The sequence below is a fragment of the Mchenga conophoros genome, linkage group LG23 (assembly GCF_057382185.1).
Source record: "Mchenga conophoros isolate Kocher_MC1m ecotype Shallow Benthic linkage group LG23, M_conophoros_male_GT1.1, whole genome shotgun sequence".
Lineage (NCBI taxonomy): Eukaryota > Metazoa > Chordata > Actinopteri > Cichliformes > Cichlidae > Mchenga > Mchenga conophoros.
This window is the reverse complement of record NC_140547.1, coordinates 32,241,776-32,264,845: the sequence shown is the minus strand read 5'-3', so window position 1 is coordinate 32,264,845 and position 23,070 is coordinate 32,241,776. Positions and strand designations below refer to the sequence as shown.

Below are 23,070 nucleotides of genomic sequence, written 5' to 3'. Positions count from 1 at the left end.
AAATCCTTCAGTTTTCTCAAAAATAGACAGTGCACTTTATAATCTGGTGCGCCTTATGTATGAATTCTGGTTGTGCTTACTTATCTCGAACCAATTTTATGTGGTACACGATGCTCAAATCTGTCAAAAATGTTTTAGTACAACTTTGGTAAGTATGAAGCCGCACTGCTGGTTGGATTGCTACCGTAGTCAGAAGCCTCGCAGAGTAATCTGGCTCCAAAACTCCGTCCACTTCAGGTCCCAAAGTAATACGAACACTGTGGCATCACAGCCTTATAATCCAGTGTGCCTTATGGTCCGAAAAATATGCTAATGAACTCCAATTCGTTATAGTCAAAAATTATAAAACAGACTTCGTTTTTTATTCAATAGGATCCAAAACATGTTACTGAGCCCAAAAAACTCCAAAAAGATTTCATCCTCTTAACCCTTTAAAGCCGGTCAGAGCAGGCACGCTCTGTTTTGCATAACTATTTTTAAATACCTGTAGAACTGGAACCACGTAAGCTAGCGCAATAATTTTTTTTGCATATGAAACCGTAGGAGTTGTACTTACATCTTATGCCATCAGCTTGTCCTCGGTCATGGTTTCCTTCCACATATAGCTTTGCAAAAATTGCATGAAAAGCGCTTGCAGAAACAAAAACATAATATTCCAGAAACAGGCTTTGCCGATCCGATCAGCTGTTCGTAACACTTCCTACATTGGAATAGACGTCAGCGTGAACTATCGCATGTCTGCCATTAGTTGGATTGCATCGCGGAACAGCTCACTGCAGTTGTGAGTTCTCAGAATCGGCTGTTTGGGCAAAAGAATGAAAACACCAGCAAGTTTGATACCATCATCGGGAAGCTCGCGGTTCTCCAACAGGAGATTGAGAGACCAGTGTCGGAGTGTTAAAGAACAGCTTTGAAATTCTCATGAGTTGTCGCAAAGAAAAATTACCATCATAATCCGGCTACCCCTTCGGTGCCAGCTGTGGGCTCAAGGCCGGAGCTCAAGGCTGGAACAAAAACTCCCTAATAACGACTGTGTTGAGTCTGTTCCTTCCCATTCCATGCAAGGCCACCTGGGTTGGCTGGAAGACTGTTTACTTAGCCTGGCAGGGCGAAGGTCACTGTCTCAGCTGAACTACACTGAAAAAAATATGTTGTTGGATTTACTTAATTCAATGGTGGACATTTGTTGCACACAGATGTTTTGCTTTGGCAGCAACTTAAACAATTGAGTTAAATTAACACAATTTATTCATGTTCAATAAACCTGTGCAATTTGTGTTGATAAAATGTGACTTAAACATGTTTTGATGAAGTAATTTGAGCTCTTGAACTATTTTAATCCTTCACAATTTTCTCACTTTATCCCAACACCATTCAATAACTTTTACCCAATACTACTTGGTCACTTAAATACTACATGTTATCTTCAAATTACATTTTGCTATTATATTCTAGTATCAAATACACAATTTTCAAATGGAGGCCTTATAACAGATTGTATTGTTCTCTTCCAAGATGGTTGCTGGCATCCACCAGTAACCTTTCAAAACAAAATGTCTAATTTCACTGCATTGACAGTAGGTAAAGAATTAAACTGACATTACTCCACTACTGAATCTATATAAACCAACAGTTAAATAATGTCAGTTCTTCCGTGTTCTCTGGAATCAATCACAGCAAAGAAATTAGACTCTTTCTTTTGAAAAATGTTGGGAAAGAACAATACAAAACATTCTATTTAAGGCCTCTGACGTCAAGATTCAGTTAAACAACAATTATAACTAAACAATTTGAGGTAATGTTAGTTTCCATTAACATTAAATTAGGTTACTGAATTGGCAAACACCTTCCTATTAACATTACCCATGTTACCCCAATAACTAAAGAAATTAGCACTTGCAGGTCAAAACCTTTATTCAAGAGATGCAAAAATAACATTGATACAGTGACTGTCAAAAATTACGGCACTGATCATACTGTGACATCTTGGTTCAAAACAGCACACTTAGAAATATTCAACGTTCTTTACTTCAACTGAATGAAACTGAAAATACCATTTCACACGGCCCATATGGGATATTTAGACTGTATAACTGTTCACGCTACATCTCTTCACTAGTAAAAGAAAGAAAAAATACAAAGAGAAATTTAAAAATGCTGCCAAACAGACAGAGAACTTGTACAGAGCAAAAGGAAAAACAAACAACAACAACAACAACAAAAAAACGGCTCGTCTTCATGGCAGTTGCAGTGTATATAAAAATGAACCCTGCGATCTGTTCCTGGAATTGAGCTTCAAAAATGCAGCAGAACAAGTGTGAGATTTAAATGTCTTCTCACCTAGAGCTGGTCACCTCACATGCATAACAGTGAGCTTCGTTGCAGGAGCAGTTTTGTCTTAGTTGTGAGCTTTTCTTGAGAGCTGAGTTGCTTCCAACTCCATTACCACCCTTTGAATCACCTCAAAAGTGTAGCAGAGTTGTGATGGGTAACTCATATTGAAGGAATAAAAAAGGTCCAAACAGCATGGCTACTGCAAAGGTCACGTTATCCAGATCTTGAAGAACTACTATACCCTCGATGATGATGCCAACGTCAGAAAAGTCATTGCCTGGTGCATCCTCTGGAGACAGATGTTCATTGTGGTTTTCTCAATCTGTGCAGTGGCCTCAGTCAAGTCCTGGTTAAACACAAAACATTTCTTTAAGATTCCTTTTTAAACTCATCTCTTTTGAATCTACCAGTTCTAATGTTAGAGTAATTTAAACCAATGCAAGCAACATAGTAAATAGCTATAGCCAAAGAGTGGCCTGCCATGCTGCCATTCATGGTCTAACAGAGTTTCTAAGAGAGGGTGAAAAACATAATTTCAAATGCTTTACATTAGTTTTTCTTAGAAAGACACCGGCCCATCAGAAATCCAGGTTTTGTCACTCAGAAGATGTTAGAATTTAGACTTTCAGCCCCACAATTTGGTTAGCTGTTGGTCTTTTTTTTTTTTTCAAACAAAAGCTAAATATTGGTGGGATTTTCCTTTGTTCACTAGAATGACAAATTTAAAGTTTTTTCACACTGATGTGACCCCTAATACAGGGGTGGGGCCTCAAGGGCCGGCGGCCGAGTTCACTACCAGGCCTCATGTGAACTTCAAATTATTAAAGAGGACTACTGGTCCTAACTGGTCCAATGAGGATCAAGTGGATAACTAAATGCATTTTAAAATGTTGCAAAGCCACAATCTACTCATAAAACACTCACCATGAACTCCTGCACCAAGATGTTGCAATTGTCTTTCACACAGATGTGGAGCACTTTGATGAGACTCCCTTTGAGCATTAATGTCATCCTAAAGTATTATAACAAAGAAAACAGAGATTTGTGAACTTTTCAGTAGCACAGAAGAAAATGATCCCAGACAAAAACTTAAACCAGTCAACATGCAACACCAGCATCTACAAAGCAATATCAAAAGTTCCTGTTTGACATCAACTTTATGGATATATAGTTTCCAGAACATTTATTTTTTTAAAAAGATCAATTTTTCTCAGTGGGCCAGTAAATGCATGACGAAAATTATGGCATCCTTTCGGTGGAATCAGTACTCACAGGTAATAGTTGACTGTTTCAATGGATGCAGCATAAAAATCTTTTACTGACCTAATGCAATACATATACACTTTGTAGTTAAAGAATTTTAAAGTTCTTACTGTCATCATGGCAGCTACATCCTTTAGCTTTGTGCCCTGTTCCCCCGATCACTTTGCAAACACTTTCAGCAGACTGTCAGAGAGAAACTCAGCTCCGTCAGAAACCTGTAAAGGCATGGTTGGGATGCACTGGAATGCTGCATTTCATCTGAAATGACATAAAATTATTTTGAAATAACAGCAGGCACTGTGCTTGGTTAATAATCAGTAATGCTTTGTTGAATAAAAACTGTGTTTCCAGATCTTATGGGATTAAAAAAATCCAAAGATGTTTATTTCTGATTTGCAACCCAAGAACCCACAAGTTACAACCTCATTTTAGTTCAAGTGTGCATTAATGTGAGTCCAGTAATCACCTTTCTGACAATACATACAGGTATAAGTCAAACCTATGGCAGATTTTGGATTTCTCAGTTGTATTAATAGGGTGGTCTATTTGAGTATGCATGCACCTAATAATTATAAAAAACCTATTATAATTAAGTTACAGAAACCTTAAGCGAAAATAGAATATACTTTCTTACCATAACACCTTGAACCCACAATCCATCAGCTGACTCCTGGTGAAATGCAGAATAGAGGTCGTCTCTCAATGTGCAGCAAAAAAAACAAAAACAAAAACAAAAGGACAGCAGGTGAGGGCAGGAGGGGTAGGGATGTAAGCTAGCATAATACCGCTGATGATATTAGCTAAAGCTGTTCAATGTCCAAAATCTCACTAACACCACGGTGCAGTAAATACACAATGTAACTGAAGAGTCAGTTGACAAATCTATTCACACAGAAAACCAAATTATGTTATGAGTGCCTCGTAATTAGGTTTAATGTGATATTACGGCTCTTGTGCCAAAGACAAATTCAAATGAAAAAGCGCCAATTCTTTGATAACAGATAAAACAGCAAATAAGCTAACGGCTCTTTTTTAGCATGTTACATGGCGGCACTTTAGACGTTTAACTACATTTGGCTGAAATATGGTAAATATTAATTCAAAAAATCAAGACATACCAAAAAACGTAGAGTTGGCTGCTCGACTTGACTGAGATGGATGCATTTTTTAAACCACGATCCAAAGCCCGCGAGATGAAATCACGCGTGGTTTCACGAGATTTAACGTTGCTATCTTATTGACTTACTTCACCTGAACATGATATAAACAATTTAATACACCCTTTCTGCATATCATGTAGTTTTTACACTATATAGTTACATTTATCTTTAAAACATGAGGCAATTGTGTTAAATACATGCAAGATGCTTACATAAATCCAAGAGATGGCCAGTCCCTTTTTTTCAGTGTATGGACACGCACACACATACATATACTGATACTGATAAGCACTCACTGATGCATCACCCTCCCTACCCCGGATCCAACGCTACCTCCAACGCTTACCTCCCCTCTGATGTGGACACCGGGTCAGTGGAGGCGCAGTCGAAAGATTGCAGCGGTCCCAGATCAGATGTACACACTGTAACTCTTTCCCATGTTTCCCATGTTCCTATGGTGTGTTGATATCTGTGCATTCCTGTATTATCCTTACACATTTCGATGTTTTTTTCCTCGCTACCTAGCCTGACCTGTCTCCCCAATGTGATGTTTGTGTATTGTATGTACAGTCGGCAAGGTCTGTCATCTCGGTTGTGGGCAAAAGACCTGCAACTGACAAATAAAGGTTATCTCATCATCATCTCATTAGCTGCCCGAGACCGGAAGTGACGTCATTTTCACGTAAATGTAGTTTTTTTTTTTTCAACTTCAGGGCCTCATAAACCTATACTGGTGTTTTTAAAAGTTATCTTTGACTTTATGACTTTCTGTATCATTGCTGGCATGCTTAGAACTCAAATTACACTGCTGGAAATAGTTTATTTTGATGCACATGCTGTTTTTTTTGCAAATTTCCATTACAATATTTATTTTCGTTTTTCCTGCAGTATATAAAAATTTATGTATTTCAAAAATAAAACTATGAAGACACTCAAAATAAAGATCCTGTGGTGGGAAACTATTTTGTGCAACTTCTTTGTATTTACAGTTTTGAGGGATAAGCCTCTTATATTTCTAGTTAGAGAAATTTATGTTAAAAAAACAAAAACTATTTTTAATTTTTTTGTAGTTTATTGCACTTTTTTGCAATTTATGTAGTTACTATGCACTTAATGCATACATATTATTAAAATTTGGGTTATAAGGGTTGTATTATTGTATAGCAACTTGAAATTCTCCCAAAAATGGCACTACAGCATGTAAAAATATAATATAAGGTCTGGCGGACTTGGTTCTATGGTAGGTCTTAAAGGGTTAAAAGGGACTTTTTTTCTCCCCATTGTCACCAAGTGCTTTCTTATACAGGGCATTATGGTTTGGCGTTCTTTCTAATATTGCAGGGTATTTACCATAAGGCAACTGTTATTGTGAATTGGTGCTCTATAAATAAAACTGAACTGAATTGAACAACAACAAAAAAACAGCAGGTGCTCGAACCACTATGATGTTGTGTGCCTCCCTCTGTGTGTGTATGCAGAAGGCACAATAACCTTTTGACCAGCTGCCCACAGCTGTCACAGGCTCTCCGAGGTGAGGCTGCCATCTCTAGCCAACAAGAGAGCTGGTGAGAGGCCATGCTGTTCAGTATGCACCCCAGTAAATAAATGATTTCACCTGTCACAGCTGCTAAATTCAGCTTCACAAGGGTGAAAGCATGTCTTTGAGTTAATTTTATTTATTTGGGCTTATGTGTATGTGTGTGTGTGTGTGTGAGAGAAAGAAGAGCATGATGAGCAACAGAAGGCAGAGTGTGGATACTTTTACTGGAGTTTGACATAAATCCTGACAGAAGTACACAGGCTACTTTCCATTGTTCTGTCAACCTGTCAGACACAATTTGGCTTTAAAAACCTCACATATATCAGCATACAGAGATGTGCACACTCACACTGTGCAGCCCTCTAAACTTCTAACCTCATAACGCATCGGTGCTGGCTGAAGGTGTATTCAGAAAATTATATTAACCTGTGCTTTTGTTTGTGTCAGAGCAGCCCGAAGGAAATGCTATGAGATCAGAGGGATTATGTACAGTGTTTTGAGTGTGAATGGCTGTGTGGAGCGTGTACTTATTTGTGGATTTATTTATTTATTTATTTTAACAATATGAATGAAGAGCCATGATGTTAAAATGAACCCAGTGACATTTTGGGGCAGTGAGCAGGGAGGGATGGATATAATTTTGAAAGCATCTGTGCACTTCTGAAAGAAAAAGGGACACTGATTGTAAATGATACCAGCAAGAGGCCTGCTGAAAGATTAGGTTCCTTTGTGAAGAGGTAAACAGGGTTAACTGGTATGGATACTGGCTCAATGTACCTCCAGCTGCGTGTCTGGATCTTTGAATGCCACTTTAATGAGAGCTTTTCAAACGCTTCCACCTCTGGGCCAGACTTTGACAGATTAGCCTTTGTTACACAGAGGGAGGGCAGTAAAGGTAAAGGGAGGACAGTGAAAAAGAAATCGGTAGAAGCCATAAAATATCTGCAGCGGCTTTAATGGGATTGTTGATCAATACCAGTGACTCATAGACTATTCTGCCACCCTCTGTGGCTTCAAGTTTCAAGCCTTGTAAATAAAACACCCATTAGATGACTTAACACCCCTTTAAAGAATTTCTCTAATTAGGATTAAGGAGACGTAAAGAGGCTACATTTAAAGTTAAGCATTTGGGAGAGTTAATGTAGTCTGTTGGAGGCTTTAGAGGATTTCAATAGCCTCCACTAAAGCCTGGGTGGTGGGATCTTCTATGTTGTTAATATTTCCCAAAGTTTGAATAATTTAAATGAATAGAAGGCAGATTTCAGATTATATTGTGACCTGATGTCACAGCTGCAAATGATTAATATCTTAATCATTTACAAAATGAATTTACCCTGACAACGTATATTATAAGCAGCATCTCTAAAACAAATAAACTGTTATTTCAGACACAAAGTGCTCACAGCAAATTATACTGCTGGACACATTTTTCTGGGTTCTGGTGAATTTTTTATTAACAACTGGCGGAAATGTCTTTATTCATCTAAAAACATTAAACAAAATTAAGTTTAATGAAGCAAGCTCAAAGATTGCTGTCAAATATGTATTATCTTGCATTTTACATTTCTGAATTTAATATTAAACTTGTGTTAATGTCATGTCTGTGTGTAGGCAGGCAGGAAGAGAGGACCCAAAATGCAGGACTCACTGAGGCGAAAGTAACTCAAAACACACAGCTTTATTGCTGGTAAGAAGCAGAACAGAAAAACACTAACTAAACTGGAAGAACAGAATAACTAGGCAGGTAGGCTGGCTGGCAAACGGAACACACAGAGGAAGCGAGGGTGAACAGACGTTAACAACGCGACACCGAGTAGGGGAAGACACAGACACTAAATACAAGAGGTGAACGGAGCGAAGAGGAAACAGCTGGGAGACACGGCTGACGCTGATTACACTGACGAGACAGGGAGAGCACAACGCTGAACGTTTTGCCCACTTCTCTTTACAATGTGGAGTGGCTGTAGCTCAGGTGGTAGAGCAGGTCACCTACTAACCGGAAGGTTGGTTCGATACCAGTCTGCTCCAGTCTGTGTGCCAAATATCCCACATGTTGCTCTCCGATACATCCATCGGAGTATGAACGTGTGTGTGAATGTTAGGTAGCAAGCACTTATGTGAATGAACATTTCACACCTCAAACACCTCAAACAATTAACTAAATACAAGTAATCTGCAATAAATGACAGGTAGTAAGAAAGAAAATAAACTAACTCTTTTATGCTACGTCCACACCTACACGGGTATTTTTGAAAACGCAGCTGTTTCTATGTGTTTGGACCTTTCGTCCACATGTAAATGGCGTTTCGAATCACCGAAAACTGAGATTTTTTAAAACTCCTTTTTTGCGTTTAGGTGTGGACAATGAATACAGAGTTGGTCACGTAACGTCAGATATGCTTCACCATATTTTCTAGTCTTTGGCTTAGAATGAAGCTGGTTTAGAAACATATTCAGCAATGCTTCATCTCCTGCTTTGCATTTGTGTGGGAGCCCCGTCAAAAACCTGTCCATTATGCAAGCAGTGTCCAAGCGTTTTTTTTTTTCCTTTTCGTACAGCGGGCCCCCCCCCTAGGGTGCGGGCCCCACACTTTGGGAAGGTCTGAGTTAATTGAAGATTGTGGTCATTAATTTATGCATGGGTCTCTTAAGGTCCCACCACAGCGTTGGTGGAGGTACAACATTGGAACACAAACACCCATTTTTTGTGGGAACTTTGTTAACCTGAGCCTCCTCCGTTTTTAGAGAAGCAACTTCCTGCTGGCAACTCAACCAAACAAGCCTTCTAACTCTCCTGTCTTGAACTTGAACTGTAGAATCTGAGATACAGCTGGGTTTTTTTTCCCAAAGTCTCTGAGGATTGGTAAATGGACTGGTTCTTAGATAGCACTTTTTTTTTTCCCTCTGAGCACTCAAAGCACTTTATACAACTTGCCTTATTCACCCATTTATTTATGCTCTTTCTATGTAAGTGCTGTCTATTTATCTAACATTCACACACATTCATGTTAGAATGGGGGTTAGTATCCTGCAAGCATATTTAGCATGCAGACTGGAGGGATCGAACCACCAACCTTGCAATTAGCAGATGACCTGCTCTACTATCTGAGCTTCAGCCTCCCCCATTCATCAGGATGTGTTTGCTTCGCAGTGGTTACGCAGATTATGGTACTGCCTTAACAAACACCTGATTGTTCCACATGTGCAAATTGCCTAAAATTCTGGTTTTGTAGAGGTGGTAACATTTGCTGATGATCAATTAATCAAGTGCATTTCATTAACAGCACCTGGCTGCTACTTATCTTATTGATTCCTATGGAAGTAGTTTTCATAGCAGAAATATTTACCAGGAATATAATTATCAAATGTCATCTCTGTAACACAGACAAATACCCATCCCTCTCTCTTCATTTATACACTAACTTAGCTCTATCTCAGGCTATTTTTTAAGGCTGTAAAGTTTAGACCAGTGTTTATTCAGTGTCATGAGCTGTGGTCTGTGACTGGAGTTTAGCTGCTCTTTTGCAAAGCTCTGACAGGTTGGGTGTTCAGAGGGCAGTGCAGGCCATGTGTCTGAAAATGCTCAATTTGTTTTTGGTGGATTCCAGTCAGTATGGTGAAAAAAGCAATGTGGACAATAGAACAGGATAACTGCTCTGATAGAACACTTTTTCTTCCTGAAAACACATTCTGTGCACTAGGGCTTCTCAAGAATCCTAATTTTTAAGCAGTTAAAAAGCAGTTTGTTGTGATAGTTTGACAATACATTTTTGTTAACAATTTAGTACATATATATTTCAGTTCAAATTAAAGTACTTTGGCCTAACTTTACATCACCTTAAACATATAAATGCAAAAACCTAAACATATGAAGTCATAAAATTGAATTTATGCATTTTCCTTCTAATTATTATTAAATAATCAATGCCTCTCATTTATGCAATATAGCTATGTGGTGGGGTGTGGTCTCTGGCTCAGCTGCAGGGAAAGGGTGGTGCAGCGGGTTGAGGGGCAGTGCCATGGGAAGGCTGGTGGACACAGCTGATGATGGTTATACAACTGTCCCTCCCCTTTTTCAGTAGCGTGCTGAGACCTGGTGAGGAGAGGAGGACAGACGGGGCTGCAGCTGTGCAACAAAGCTGGAGCTGTGCTGGCTGTGTATGTGAGGGCAGCTGAAAAGCTATCACTGTTAATAAACGTGCACCAGAAAATCTCTTTGTGTCCTTTGTGCCTTGACTGTGGTCACAGAGAAGTGTTATAAACTATTTCACTTTGTCCTACTCTTTGTTGTTGAAGGATTGTCTTTCTTCCCGTCTTCCTTCTCTCACCCCAACCGGTCGCAGCAGATGGCCCCGCCCCTCCCTGAGCCTGGTTCTGCTGGAGGTTTCTTCCTGTTAAAAGGGAGTTTTTCCTTCCCACTGTCGCCAGAGTGCTTGCTCATAAGGGGTCATATGATTGTTGAGTTTTTTCTCTGTATGTGTTATTGTAGGGTCTACCTTACAATATAAAGCGCCTTGAGGCGACTCTTGTTGTAATTTGGCGCTGTATAAATAAAATTGAATTGAATTGAATTGAACTGAATTGAAGGATAATATAGCTCTTTATTGTTTGGACAAACTCTGCGTGGTGAGGAGGATTTGAGAAATGTCACTGAAATAACTTATGGAGCAGGATTTTATATTTCCAGTGAACTCATAGTACATGGCATTCCTACCACTGTTATTCTAAAAATAACTTAAAATAAACATGATATGGTGTATTACAGTTACTTAAATAAAAATACTTTTTTTCCCTGTTCTGTTCAGCTGTGTACCAATCAGAATTGTTGTTTGAAGGCAAAACGTCAAACAGATTTACTTTCACAAGTGGAGCATTACGGCATTACACCTGTGTGGACACTTGTGTGTACACATATGTGTCTAATAGTGGGTGTGGTGATCGTCCTGGGGGAGTGGAATGGGTAAGACCTGGGCCCCAGACATGCAGAGGCCTCCCAGAGCATGAGAGCGCCAGGAGGACCATCACAAGGAGAACCGCGGCCCCCATTCCTAGAAGAGCAAAGGGAAACCCATCCTGAACATCTCTTGACCTGTATAGTGCACTCTATGCAGGATTTTGTTTTTGTAGTAATTGTAGATTGGGGTTTCTAGTTATTTTAAAGGTTTTTAAACATATCTGGGAGCAGAAGTTGTGGTCAAAGCTGACTGACAGAAATCTACTGGAAATCCATCTGGGCCTGAAACCTTTTAATTGGGCATATTTTTTAGGGCTTCCTGGAGTTCAACTGATGTCAGCAGTAAATCCAGTGCTTGCTTGCTTGACTGTCTGATAATTTGAGAAGGGTTAAGTTATCAAAGAATTGATCAATTTTGTCTTTGGGTTTATCTGAGGTGAATATAAAGTATTGTAAGAGTCCCTGAAAGAGTTGTTTATTCTATCAGGATCATATACTGTATTTCCAGTTAAGACTTTAACAGAACATATAGTTGTTTTTTCTTTATTAATCTTTAACTGGTTAGGTAGAAATCTACCTGATTTGTTACTAGGTTCAAAAAGTCTTTGTACTACTAAGAATTGATTTCCTTTTATCAATAATTTCATGTAATTCTAGTTTTGCTTTTGCTCAACATTTGCTGATCCAGCGTGGTCATGTAGGCTTCTTCTAAGGATTTAATGGTTCCCTCTAATTCCTGAATCTCTGAGCAGATGCTGATGTTCCAGGCAGGTCATTTTCATTTTTAAGCAATAATGTTTTAAATCTCCAGTTTTTACTTGATAAAACTTGATAAAATAAGGAATGACCTCCTTATTTACTACAGTTAAAGCCACAGGAGCATGATCGCTGACAGCTATAGGCTGTATCTCAGTGTCTGAAATGTCACTCAACAGTGAGCTGCTGACTAGGAAATAATCCAGACGTGAGAAAGACTGATGGACATGTGAGAAGAAAGTATATTCCCTATGGTTAGGGTGAAGAAAACATCATGCGTCGCAAAGTCCAGTGTTTAACTATATTTGTGGATCGCTTATTGCACTGAGTTCCAGCTGTACTTCATTTAGTCCAAAGTTGAGGTTGCCCCCAAGAACAGGTGAGCAGTCTAGGTGTTCAGGCAGTGCAGTAAAAAGTGTTGAAGAATGAGGGGTCATCAACATTTGGGCCATATATACTGACAGTACATACGTGAGCGCTTCTGAATGAAGCCCTCTCGGATGGGCCTCTTTACTGGCCAAGAACAACTTCTTTCAAGAGAAGTCGCCTGGCAGACTCCCCCAGAACAACATTGCCACCCGGCAAAGACTTTGGCAACAACTCAATCAATAAGCGCTTGTCCATCTTTGACGACCTCGGATTTAGGTTTCTTGCATCAGCTGACCAAAACACTGGAATGTTTGACTGAAGCTTTGCGGCTTCCAATGTTAGGGTGCTGCCTTACTGTGCACATGAGGACAGAATTATGCAGATGCATTTTATTAGTTTTATAAAGGTGGTTTTGAACTGAGCAATCATGCACTAACCTAATTTCATCTCCCAGAGTTCCTATGAAATGGACTCAGACACACCAGGAAACCTCAGTTTGCAATCAAGACTTCTGCCGTTTCCATTACTCAACAGACCAAGTAAGTAGTGTCAAGGCTCGGCTGTGTGGCAGGCAGGAGGAGGACCCAAACGCAAAACTCACAGACACGGGGATGAACTCAAAATCACAGCTTTAATGCTGGAATGGCAGACCATAGGAAATACAAAACTAAACTGGGAAAACTACAAACTAAGAGCTCACAGAGAGACACAGGGAGATCCACACAACATGAGGGACGACGTCACGCTGAACAGAGGGAGACGCAGACAGAAATACACAGAGGGTTAACGAGGGGAGTGGGAACACACGGGGAACACAGGTGACACTGATAATCATAACGAGACAGGGCGGGGTGAACTGAACACTGACGGGAGAGGTGAAACAGGAAGTACAGAGGAGAGAGAGCACGAGTAGAACACCAACGTAACGGGCAGGGGAGACACGGAATAAACACGAAAGGGGACGAGGGCTCATAAATACATAGAGGGCACACAGGGGGAAGAGAGAGCACGGGGAGAACTTAGACATAATGGGCAGGGGAAGCATGGAATAAAACATAAGGAGAGACGAGGGCTCACAGATACACAGAGGGGCACACAGGGAGACATGAAGGGCAAGGGATCAAAACTAGAAGCCATAAAATAAAATCACACACAAGTACAATAATACGAAAATCACAAAGAACTAAAAACGCTGGGTCAGGAGACCCAGGACCGTGACAGCACCCCCCCCTCAAGGGCTGGCTCCAGACAGCCCAAACACAGAAAAACAAAACCAAACAGAAAACAACCCAGGGCGGGCGGCGGGGGCCCAGGACGGAGGGCTCGGAACAGAAAACAAAGAGCACAGAAAACACCGGAGCCCAAGAAAACAACCCAAAACACAGAGCAGTTCAGGGGGCCGACCGTGCGCAAGGCAACGGCGGAGACGTGAAAACAGTTCAGGAGGCCGGCCGTGCGCAAGGCAACGGCGGAGACGTGAAAACAGTTCAGGAGGCCGGCCGTGCGCAAGGCAACGGCGGCGGTGAAGGAGACGACGGAGCAGTTCAGGAGGCCGACCGCGCGGGAGGCGGCGGCGACGATGACAGCGCTGGTCCGGGGGCCGGCCGTGCGGAAGGCGACGGCGGCCACTCAGGCGATGACGGTGCAGTTCAGGGGGCCGGCCGCGCGGAAGGCAGCGGCGGCGGCTCTCCAGTGTCAGGCGCACCGGCCGAGGCCCGGAGGGCACAGGACCAGTCGAGACGGGACCAGGCGAAGCACAGGCTGAGGAGGCTGCAGCAGACGAAGACTCTGAGGAGGCTGCAGCAGACGAAGACTCTGAGGAGGCTGCAGCAGACGAAGACTCTGAGGCCGGGCCAGGCGGAGCTGCAGAGGCTGAGGCCGGGCCAGGCGGAGCTGCAGAGGCTGAGGCCGGACCAGGCGTAGCAGAAGCACAGGCAGAGGCTGGCCCAGGCGATGACGAAGCGGTCGCAGATGGCGGCTGGACAGGCTCCTCGGGCCCTCCAGCTGATGCGGCGTGAGGCTGAACGGGCCCCTCGGACCCTCCAGCGGAGACAGGAGGCTGAACGGGCCCCTCGGACCCTCCAGCGGAGACAGGAGGCTGAACGGGCCCCTCGGACCCTCCAGCGGAGACAGGAGGCTGAACGGGCCCCTCGGACCCTCCAGCGGAGACAGGAGGCTGAACGGGCCTCTCGGACCCTCCAGCGGAGACGAGGAGGTGCTGGCCGGGCTCACTGGAACCCCCAGCGGATGAGGCAGACGGCGGCGTGGGAGCCACGGAGTCCTGGATGAGCTCATCCGAGCTTCCAGCAGGAGCTGATGTAGAGCCAGAGAGGCTTGGGACCCCTGGCTGAATGTTAAGCCGAACAGAAGACCGTATTGCCATCGGGGACTGGGCCAATGGTTCAGGTGCGAGCTGAGCTGCTGGACACACGGGGACCTGAGCTGCTGGACACACGGGGACCTGAGCTGCTGGACACACGGGGACCTGAGCTGCTGGACACACGGGGACCTGAGCTGCTAACGGTGGAGAAGTAAATGACTGCACAGGGGACTGAACTGATGTCTGTAGTAACGGTGGTGGTGAGAGTGGAGTAGGTGGTGGAGTTAATGACTTCATAGGGGAATGAACTAGAGGTAGTGACGGTTGTGGTGCTGGTGGTTGAGCGGGTGACTGTGCTAAAGGAGGCTGCACTGGGGACAGCAGGGCTGCAGGAGACTGCACTGGGGACACTGGAGGCTGCACTGGGGACACTGGAGGCTGCACTGGGGACACTGGAGGCTGCACTGGGGACACTGGAGGCTGCACTGGGGACACTGGAGGCTGCACTGGGGAAAGCAGAGCTGCAGGTGACTGCGCTAGAGACTGCAGTGATGGTTGTAGTGGAGGTGTGACGGGTGGAGGAGTGGCTGAAGTGGCTGCGGGTCGGGCGGCTAACGGCTCAGCTACAGAGTGTATTAATGGCAGGGTTATGGGTCGAATGACTGACTGAGGGGCATCCTGTGCAGCTGAGTGCAATGATGGGTGTGGGAGCGGATGTAGGACAGGTGGCAGTGTCAGTTCCCCTGGGCCTACAACGCAGTTGAAAGGTGCAGGCACCTGCTGGACACCAGTCGCTCCCACCTGAGGAGTAGGTACAGGTGCAGAGACTGGCTGGGTCCTGGCGGGCCCCACCTCAGCGGTTGGCACAGATTTCGGCAGGGACTGGGCGGCTGCCGTCCCCACCCGAGGAGCCGATACGGGTGCAGGGACCAGCAGAGCCTCAGTTGACCCGGAAACCGGAACAGGGACCAGCTGGGCGCCAGCCCCCCTCACGTCAGAATGGACAATCCCCGGGGGTGATGGCTCAGAAGCAACGAGCTGGGGTCGAGCTATCACAGGAACATTTACGGTCTTGGATTTTACTGTTTTACCATCTAAGGGGGCAGGTAGTAAAGCCCCAGGGGTGAGCTTAACTGCAAAACAATCATCCTCAGCAGACACACAGGTAAAGGGCACAGAGACAGGTGTCTCTAACTCAGGAAATGCTGACTTCGAGTTTTTAGACCTAGGAAACACTAGCGAAGGATGATCTTTCTCGAATATGAGTCCAAACGTAGGAGAAACTGTCTCTGAGTTGACCCTCCGGGCAGTACAATGGTTCATAAGAAGTTCGGGTTCAGATTCAACGTTTACAGACCGTGAGCCTTTAGCGTCTACGGCAAGAGTCACAGAGTTTGCATTCCTGCATTCAGAGTAGTGAGAACTAGCCTCAGAGTGAACAGAGAAAGTGTCTTTGTCACTCACCCCAGCCGGCTGCCCAGTAGTCCCGGAATCCGACTGAGGAGAGGACCGGCGACGGCGTCTCCTCCTTAATGAGGGAACGGAGGTGACGGGGAAAACCGGTGATGATGCGGGGGTGACGGTCTCCTCTTCATCATCCGACCACATCGCTGCTAGGAGAGCAGCGGGAGAGCGACGGTCAGAGCTGAGAGGGGATGGAGAAGGGCTCTGCGGCAGCGGCGCCAAAAAACCCTCTCGTTTTAGCAGCTGCTGTTGCGACACCGAGAGCCCCGTCTGCTGCTGCGGTACCGTCGCGGCGAGCTTAGTTTGCTGCTGCTGCGGCGGCTGATGGGCGGAGATCTCTGTCTGCAGTCGCTGTGGCGTGGAATCCCGGGAACGGACATTGTCTGCCAGCTCACGGGCTTGTAATGCCTCCTTAGCTCGGCTCAATTCGTCGATAAAGCCTTCATAGCAGGTGAGCTGCTGAAGGAAAGGGTTTCCCTCGATTATTGCCTTTATGGCGTTAAGTCCGACGGAAATTGTCCGTGAGTCCGAGGCGTGGGTTATTCGTTGCACCAGACTCTGTACACGGAGAATATCTCCCTCACGGGCGGAGCCTGCTGGGTCCATTTCGTGGTGACGTCGTACTGTCAAGGCTCGGCTGTGTGGCAGGCAGGAGGAGGACCCAAACGCAAAACTCACAGACACGGGGATGAACTCAAAATCACAGCTTTAATGCTGGAATGGCAGAACATAGGAAATACAAAACTAAACTGGGAAAACTACAAACTAAGAGCTCACAGAGAGACACAGGGAGATCCACACAACATGAGGGACGACGTCACGCTGAACAGAGGGAGACGCAGACAGAAATACACAGAGGGTTAACGAGGGGAGTGGGAACACACGGGGAACACAGGTGACACTGATAATCATAACGAGACAGGGCGGGGTGAACTGAACACTGACGGGAGAGGTGAAACAGGAAGTACAGAGGAGAGAGAGCACGAGTAGAACACCAACGTAACGGGCAGGGGAGACACGGAATAAACACGAAAGGGGACGAGGGCTCATAAATACATAGAGGGCACACAGGGGGAAGAGAGAGCACGGGGAGAACTTAGACATAATGGGCAGGGGAAGCATGGAATAAAACATAAGGAGAGACGAGGGCTCACAGATACACAGAGGGGCACACAGGGAGACATGAAGGGCAAGGGATCAAAACTAGAAGCCATAAAATAAAATCACACACAAGTACAATAATACGAAAATCACAAAGAACTAAAAACGCTGGGTCAGGAGACCCAGGACCGTGACAAGTAGAGCAGTTTAACTGATTGTGTCACATCAACAAGGTTCTGAAGCAGTACAACACCTTTCTTTAATCGTTTGCGATTTAAAGGGCTAACACAAATGCCTCCATGCTCAATAATCAAAGCACCGCCTTTTGAGCTCATCATCTATGATAGCTGATTTTATTCCTGCATTTCATGAATTTATCTCCTGTGTAGCAGCAAAGCACACTGCAAGCACAATCTCCTGCAGGTTAAGCTGGAGTAACCAAGTAGGTTTTGTATTGATCGACCCTGAAACACTGTAAACACACCAAGTGCACTCAGCAACATTAAAACTCCAAAGAAGACCCGTAAAAAGTCGGCAACAATCAAAAAGAAAAACACAGAATTGGCTAGTTCTGTTTCATAAAAACTGCCACTGTCAGACCAAAACAGCTTATTTTCCTAGTTTTAGGGAACTACCACTAGTTTGCGTAAAATCATTTAAGAGCTTCACACAATTATAAGACATAAATCTTATTTAATTAAATGCAAACAAAAATTCTAGAATTTCTATCACTATGAAATTTGACAATAATGAATTTGCTTTGTATAAATATATAAATAAATATTCAATTTTCAATTTAATTCAATTTTATTTATATAGCGCCAAATCACAACAGCAGTCGCCTCAAGGCGCTTTATATTGTACAGTAGATCGTACAATATATATCAGATATCTACATGAGAACGCTGATGTTTTCAAAACTGTTCCGATTAAAGTAATAATGGTTAGAAAGTAAGTAAGATGTAAGAAAATCTTTCATTTTCTTCACTCCAAAATAATTGGATAATTATTATTATTAAACCTCGGTATCTGTCAGGATGCTTTAAAATAAATTACACAAATGATACTAAGTTAGTAAGAATGAAATTATTAAGCAAAACATACACTTCCTGATCCCACGGTGGATAGATCGTTTTTTTTATGCCAGATGCCCTTTCTTCCAACACTGTCGGGGATTTGTGCCATTAAAATACAACATCCATTATTAATGCAAGTTTATTAAAGAGACATTCCTCTAAAGTCACAAGTGCATATTTAATGGAAAATTAATGATATTTACAGATCAGAACATTAATTCACTGAAAAAGACTATAGATTAGATTGTGTCGATTTCGAAAATAAGCACACTGATGTGATATCATATTTCTTATTCGTATTTATTCTCATTGTCATTTCAGTGACTCCTTGTTTCTCAACCCTCCAGCTGATGGTTATAGATTTAGTGATTGTTTTAAAGAGGGACAGTCTCCCACATCACGAAGTGAAGCCACAGCACACAGTGAATTTTATTTCACTCTGTGCTGCATCTTTGTGTTGCAGTGTATCAGTGACGACAGGAAGTTATCCAGCAGCGGTCTTACTGTTTTTGATGGTTATTAGACAGCAGATCTATCTGTAAGATTACCTGCTGGATTGCTTGGCTTCTTCTGGGAAGGATCAATTTTTGGCTCCACCACCACTCCCATTCCACCCCACCACAAAACGATGGCTGTGCATGTGTGCGAATATGTGCAATTCGCCAACAAAAGTACAGTTTCAGGGAAGTGCATGCCTTCAATTTACTATCTCTCCTCAACTTGCTTTTCTCTCTTACTTTCCCTTCCCCTTTTTTTAGTCCTCTAGTATCTTCTCCCGTCTGTCCTTGACCACATGTAAAACAGCTTCCATCAAAGCAGGATCAGTCAGCTCCTTGTAGAAATCCCTAGGGTTTAGTCTCTACCAAAAACAACCTCTGGTTCATGGACACTCAGCTGCAGGGCAGCCTGACAGTTGAAACCAGGTCCTCTTCTCACAGTATTTCTCATTACCCCATTCCTTTGTGCAATAAGGTTGGCTCTTCAGATTTTGACCGACATGGGGAGTGATGTCTGCATGGTTCTCAGTTTCTTTATCAGACTCCTGCTCAGTCTCATGCTGGCTGTCTCACTGAATGAATGACAAAAACATCTCTGAAGCAGATGGCAACATGAGCCTGATTCAAGTCAATGATATCAGCTAAGAAGGCCTTACAAGAGTGAAGTCCTGAAATTGGACATTTTAGCCACTAAGGAAGTTCTCTCATCTGTCTACATTTATTGACATTTGAGCTTATACCTGCTGCTCTTTTCTTTTCCGTAGTTCTACTTTTCCATATAGTCAAACCTTCACCAGATTCACCAGATTATAAGGTTTGGTTATTAGGGTTTGGTTAAGATGAGTCCTTTCTGAAGCATTATCATCTATTTGAAACACCCAAATGGAAAAACTTACAGCAGTAAAGTCACAACATGAATTGAATACAGCAAAGTGAAAGAAAGAAGAAGGTGTACTTTATTGGTCCCCGTGGGGAAAATCGCTCTCTGCATTTAACCCATTCACTCAGTGAAGCAGTGGGCAGCAGTGTGTAGGGACGGTATCTTGCTCAGGGGTATCTCAGGGTAGCTGTTCAGGGGAATCGAACCCCCGACCTTCCGATCACGGGGCCACCACTCTACCTACTGAGCTATCCCTGTGAAACCTACCCTCTTAACATTGATCAAAATAAAACTGCTCAATGACAAAACAAAGAACCTCTAAATTTTTAAGGAGCTTTGACAGAAAGCTACTGGGCTTCTTTAAGTTTTGTGAAGAAGTTTCACCTCTTATCCAAGATGCTTCTTCAGTTCTAAGAGTGCCAGGTATTTAAACCCCAGTGGGATTGTTCCGTAAGAGTATTAATTATGCACGTAAACACATGAGCCAAGGTGTGAAAAAAGACCTGGATTAATATCGCCAGAGGTTTCGGGTAAAACCATTGTGACATCTTGAGTGAGGCCTCCCTTATCATGTTGACATATTGAGGTCAAAATTGCAATGTAGGTGGCAGACGCCTGGTGTCGTAAGCCACCCCCTCTTTTTAAAAAATGGTGATTCACAGTGGACATAGATGGCCATTCGTGATATTTTATATACTAACTATGCTACATATAGACAACTTTTCATTTAGTTTGTCCATAGCAACTCATATCAACCTTACAAGCACACGTTGGTTGTTTAAAACAACTGGATGAGAACACTTGAAAGAGCTGTTTTTATACAGTTTTCAGTGTAAGCAAGGACTCTTGTTGGCTTTTTGCAAATGCTTTGATTCCACCTACGTCATCTGTATCAGCAGTAGTTCACTTGGGTTTACTTTTTTCCCTCACATTGCCACATCTTTGCTGCCTTTTGTGCATTTGTGTAAGTCTTACCAAACAGGGCTAAATATAAGTGGTCAAATGTTCATATGATCAGAATCAGAATCAGAATACTTTATTGATCCCTGGGGGAAATTATTTTTTGTTACAGTGCTCCATTATAAACCAACATTAAGACAAGACAGACAATCCGCTAACTAAGAATAGTACAATATATACATATATATACATACATACATAAGTCACTCATAAATAAATAGCTGGAAAAGAAACATGTGTAGCTGTAGCATTAACCAGTGTGTTAAGTGGATGCGTTGTACAGGGAGATGGCCACAGGCAGGAAAGATTTCCTGTGTCGTTCAGTGGTGCTTTTCGGTAATCTCAGTCTCTCACTGAACGAGCTCCTGTGACTGACCAACATGTCATGGAGTGGGTGGGAGGTGTTATCCAACATTGTCTTTATCTTGGACAGCATCCGCCTCTCCGACACCACCTTGAGGGAGTCCAGCTCCATCCCCACAACATTACTGGCCTTACGGATTAGTTTATTAAGTCTGTTGGCATCTGCGACCCTCAGCCTGCTCCCCCAGCATGCAACAGCATAGAGGATCGCACTGGCCACAACAGACTCATAGAAAATCCTCAGCATTTTCTGGCAGATGTTGAAGGACCTCAGTCGCCTCAAAAAATACAGACGACTCTGGCCCTTCCTGTGAAGTGCTGTGGTGTTTTTAGTCCAGTCCAGTTTATTGTCAATGTGTACTCCAAGGTATTTATAGTCCTCCACAATGTCAACACTGACCCCCTGGATTGAAACAGGGGTCAAGTGTTTCCTGGTCTTCCTGAAGTCCACGATCAGTTCCTTGGTCTTTGCCACGTTGAGCTGCAGATGATTCTGCTCACACCACGTGACAAAGGAGTTGACCACAGCCCGGTACTCTGTCTCATCATCCCTGCTGATGCATCCAACCACCGCAGAGTCATCAGAAAACTTCTGAAGATTGATTGATGATGTGCCCTGCTTTCAAATGAAAGGATTTTTCCTATTGCATATGTTTCAGGAACTCTTTTATGGTGTGTATTTCATGCATGTTCATTTCGCAATGAGTGCTATTTATCAAAGTAACACTTATTTTGACAAAGTAAACCATTTTAATCTACATTTCTTTCAAGGCTGCTTTCTGTGTATGTGTAACGTTGGTAGGGTCGGTGTATTCTCTGCAGGACTTTTATCTTATTCTGACAGAACAACACATGATGATGATGCCAAGAGTAACAAAGTTCACAAACGGCGAGCACAAAGGCTTGTTTACCCTTCCCTCCTGAGCTGACGGTCATACATCCTTTTAAATGAAGGTCCTTTTTCACCTTTCACTCAAAAAACAACAAACAATAACAACAAACTCTACACCCACTCAATGCTCTGAAAATGAGTAGTTTAATGTGTAGTTGTTAGGATGTGTCAATTAAGTTGTAATTGACTGTGTTGTTACCCTCTCATTGATTTCTAAGTATACTTTTTCATTTGCTATGGTTGGATTGACTGTTGTGGCAATGGCTACAATACAGACAACAGAGTTGTTCACCGCCTCTCACTTCTAATACTGCTTTCTGTCTGTCCTTGAAAGGAGCGTGTATAAAAGCTGCTGGAATATAACAGCAGAAGCATGGTAAACTAAATGGGTACAACCACAACCAGCCATTCTCTCAGATTGTTTTTTTTTTTGTGCTTGGCCTTTTTTTGCAATAAACTGTTGGGTGGGATTTGGGGAAGCAAACAAAATTACACATTAAAAAACAAAATCTCCCTGTCTCCCTCTGGTTTCATAGATATCTAGATATCACATTTTGCACATTCTTTTGCAAAACTAATTTGAAATCAGTATTGAAATTTGTACTGTACTGTACAAAAATCTCAAACTTTAGCCTAAGAGGATCACAATGATGTGACTAATGCCAGACTGCACTAGAGTACATACATACACACACAAACACGCACACACACACACATTTATCAGAGGTTTGAGTTAGGCGTACCCCCTGAATATTTCTGGCTGCAGGCTTTGGACAATGACTGGCAATAATGGTTATTATTATTCTGGATACTGTAGCTCCTGTGAAAACTAAGGTCTCTAATTAGAAGTACCTGACTCTGTGGTATAATTCTCAAATACGTACCCTAAAGCAGATGACTCGTAATCTGGAGAGGAAATGGCGTGTTACAAATTTAGAGGATCATCATTTAGCCTGGAGAAATAGTTTGCTGCTTTATAAGAAAGCCCTCCGCAAAGCCAGAACATCTTACTATTCATCACTGATTGAAGAAAATAAGAACAACCCCAGGTTTCTCTTCAGCACTGTAGCCAGGCTGACAAAAAGTCAGAGCTCTTTTGAGCCAACAATCCCTTTAACGTTAACTAGTAATGACTTAATGA

The 23,070-nt window shown here is 42.9% G+C and overlaps 2 protein-coding genes across 8 annotated transcripts in view; both read right to left on the bottom strand.

Annotated features, from left to right (window-relative positions):
* Window positions 1–23,070, bottom strand: part of LOC146547636 (beta-1,3-galactosyltransferase 1-like) — a 292,164-nt gene that overhangs the window by 126,762 nt on the left and 142,332 nt on the right. The window lies entirely within an intron of this gene.
* LOC146547637 (uncharacterized) lies at window positions 1,122–20,277 on the bottom strand. 3 transcript variants are annotated; one of them, XM_085264365.1, is made up of 5 exons: window positions 4,716–20,277; window positions 4,232–4,267; window positions 3,708–3,855; window positions 3,259–3,346; window positions 1,122–2,680 (listed from the first exon to the last, which is right to left on the bottom strand). In XM_085264365.1, the coding sequence occupies exon 1, from the start codon at window positions 16,764–16,766 to the stop codon at window positions 13,608–13,610; it is 3,159 nt and encodes a 1,052-aa protein (XP_085120491.1). In that variant the 5' UTR covers window positions 16,767–20,277; the 3' UTR covers window positions 1,122–2,680; window positions 3,259–3,346; window positions 3,708–3,855; window positions 4,232–4,267; window positions 4,716–13,607. The 3 variants fall into 3 exon arrangements, with proteins under 3 accessions (XP_085120491.1, XP_085120490.1, XP_085120489.1); XM_085264364.1 differs by having other exon boundaries at window positions 4,232–4,848; window positions 4,970–20,277; XM_085264363.1 differs by having other exon boundaries at window positions 4,232–20,277.

Bases quoted from the DNA above. Each gene is read 5' to 3' on its own strand.
- LOC146547637 (XM_085264363.1), bottom strand. From the start codon at position 16,766: ATGGACCCAGCAGGCTCCGCCCGTGAGGGAGATATTCTCCGTGTACAG.